General features: G+C 36.2%; 1 protein-coding gene across 1 annotated transcript; it reads right to left on the bottom strand.

Annotated features, from left to right (window-relative positions):
• Positions 1 to 1,359: 1,359 nt before the first annotated feature.
• LOC126481796 (piggyBac transposable element-derived protein 4-like) lies at positions 1,360 to 1,830 on the bottom strand. Its single transcript, XM_050105751.1, has one exon. It carries the CDS (start codon positions 1,828 to 1,830, stop codon positions 1,360 to 1,362), a length of 471 nt encoding a protein of 156 aa, XP_049961708.1.
• Between the last annotated feature and the right edge of the window lie 564 nt (positions 1,831 to 2,394).

Here is a 2,394-nt window from a genome sequence, read left to right as displayed (position 1 = left end):
TAGTAACATATTTCAATAAAAAAATGCATTATCTGATTCAGGAAAATTAGGGTAACAAAAGAAAAGTGCCAAACCTGGGAAATAAATAAGCTTACAATCCCAAATAATGGAAATATTTTCGGTGTGGCAAATTAAATATGGTTCATTATTTAGTTGAAAGGTTTTTAGAAAAAGTAAACTAACTAGTTACTGAAAAGCAAAAAAATTAGGGCTTTCCTCATAAGCTCAGTATGAATTAATAATCATTAGCTCATACTGTTTTGATCATTAAATGCTGTTGGGATGACTTCAGTTAGCAATTTCTCTTAACAAATTGGAGCCTAAAGGATCATCAATCCAGTTAATACCTGGATCCTGAGGAAATTTGCTACAATTTACAATTTTTTAATAAATTTATTATTCCACTTACCTCTTTAGGCAGTATATCAGCTTAACCTCCCATCCTTCCTCTTTATGAATGTGTATACATTTAACAAAAATAAATTATACAGGGATTTTTAGGTATTACTCTAAAGGTACTGTTTTTCAGCATTTTTATTTTTCCCCAAAGTGGACAAAATTTTTGTAGGTCATAGGAAATGGTAGGTTATTGATTTAAAATCACTTGGCAGCAGGAAATACTAAATGCTTCATTTATAGGTAAAGTGTTTTATTGTGAAATGTTGTTTTTCTTTTCTCATTTTTACAAATTAGGGAACTTCACTCGGGTTTGAAATCTTTCAAAACAGTCGGAAACACAAAGGCCTGTGTTACATGTCCTACAGCAGTATCTGGTCTCTTTCCTCATTATCTTTCATGCAGCTTTCCCTTGTTCCCAACAGACCTTACATCTTCTTGCTGGGTTGTTTTCTTTTCTGTTGCTGACAGTTTCTCAGGAAAATGATGTGCTGTGAGTCTATTTGCACTTGCAACTACAGCTGCTGAATGTGTGTCTTTATTTAGCTCCACTTCTCCTTTTTGAGCCAATTGCATTGCTAATTTACAGATAAAATCTGCTAATGCCCCCTTTTTTGATATTTCAATATTGTGAATAATGTTGATATTCACAACTGCCTTCATAAAAATATGGAATAAAATCTTTTTCCACCATTTTGCAGCGGAATGAAATGATCGTAAGGCATTATTGGCCAAGATGTCCCTTGCAGGTTTGGCCACTAAGTGGAAGTCTTATTTCAGTCAGCACCACATTGGGCGACTTGCGGCTGATGATGAGGATGAAATGATGGTGAGGACAAGACAACAGCCAGTCCACGAGTGCACAAAATCGCCAACCCAGCCGAGAATCGAACACAGGCTCAGTGGATGGGAGACAAGCACATTACCACCCAGCTAAGCAAGCAGACACCATTTTACAGTATTTCACTGGAATGGATAGTAACTTATCAGCTGGTCACCTATGTCAACACCTGTTTGAAACAAATTGTAGTCTAGTACAATGTCTGGCTTTACTACCTCAACATATCCACTCCTGGATTTTACACTGATGAGTGAAGCAGTCATGTTATGCTGTGTTGACAACAGATGTACATCACGTTTTTTTTTCCATTTCAAGTAGAAAAGGTGTCCTTTGCAACGAAATGTCATTTCTCCTTTCTTTAGTTTTTGATTTATTAGGTCTCTAGGCAAACCTATCCTGTTCTTCATCACAGTTCCAACTCCCAATGTATTTCTTTCCCATAGTTCTTCAAGGACTGCAGGACTTGTATAAAATCTGTCCATGTATACCATATGTTCTTTTCCAAAGTAAGAGGAACATAGCCTCAGCACCAGAGATTTGACAGAATCATCATCATTTCCTTTTCCTCCAGTATAAACTTCAGTATTGCACATTGAGCTCACTTACAAAATACAGTTTTATCCCATATTTCTCTGGTTTGTCTTTCATATAAACACAGAATCCAGGTCATCCTCGAAGAGGACATACTGCATCATCCTCAGTGAGATTTCATGATGGATAAAAGACTTTTTTGCATCTTTCTGTGAAGAAGTCCCAAACAGGTATTATTTTGTGCAGAGGATCATGGCCTGGTTCTTGTTGAGGTATCCATAGTGCAGTATTGTTCACATGTAGCATCCTGAATATGGCAAAAAATCTGTCTCCTGACATTAGCTGAGAAGCAAATGATGAAACAAGCACAGGATCTCCAGACCAATAATCCCTAAGTTTAGGTTTCTTTACAACTTACATATGCAAAATGATTGCAAAAAATTGATATACTTCATGTATCACCACTGCTCTCCATAACTTCCATAAAGATTTTGGTTTGATTCTGTTCTGACAGTGAAGTTCAGAATTAGTATCTGGAGCATATGTATTTGTCTCTGACTTTACTTGTAGAAACATACTGTGATCAAAAAATATTGCTGCAAACAGTCTAGTTCTGCTGATAATGT

This window comes from Schistocerca serialis, chromosome 5 (assembly GCF_023864345.2).
Source record: "Schistocerca serialis cubense isolate TAMUIC-IGC-003099 chromosome 5, iqSchSeri2.2, whole genome shotgun sequence".
Taxonomy (NCBI): Eukaryota; Metazoa; Arthropoda; class Insecta; order Orthoptera; family Acrididae; genus Schistocerca; species Schistocerca serialis.
Note: the sequence above shows the minus strand (reverse complement) of the source record. Positions and strands in the feature narration are given on the sequence as shown.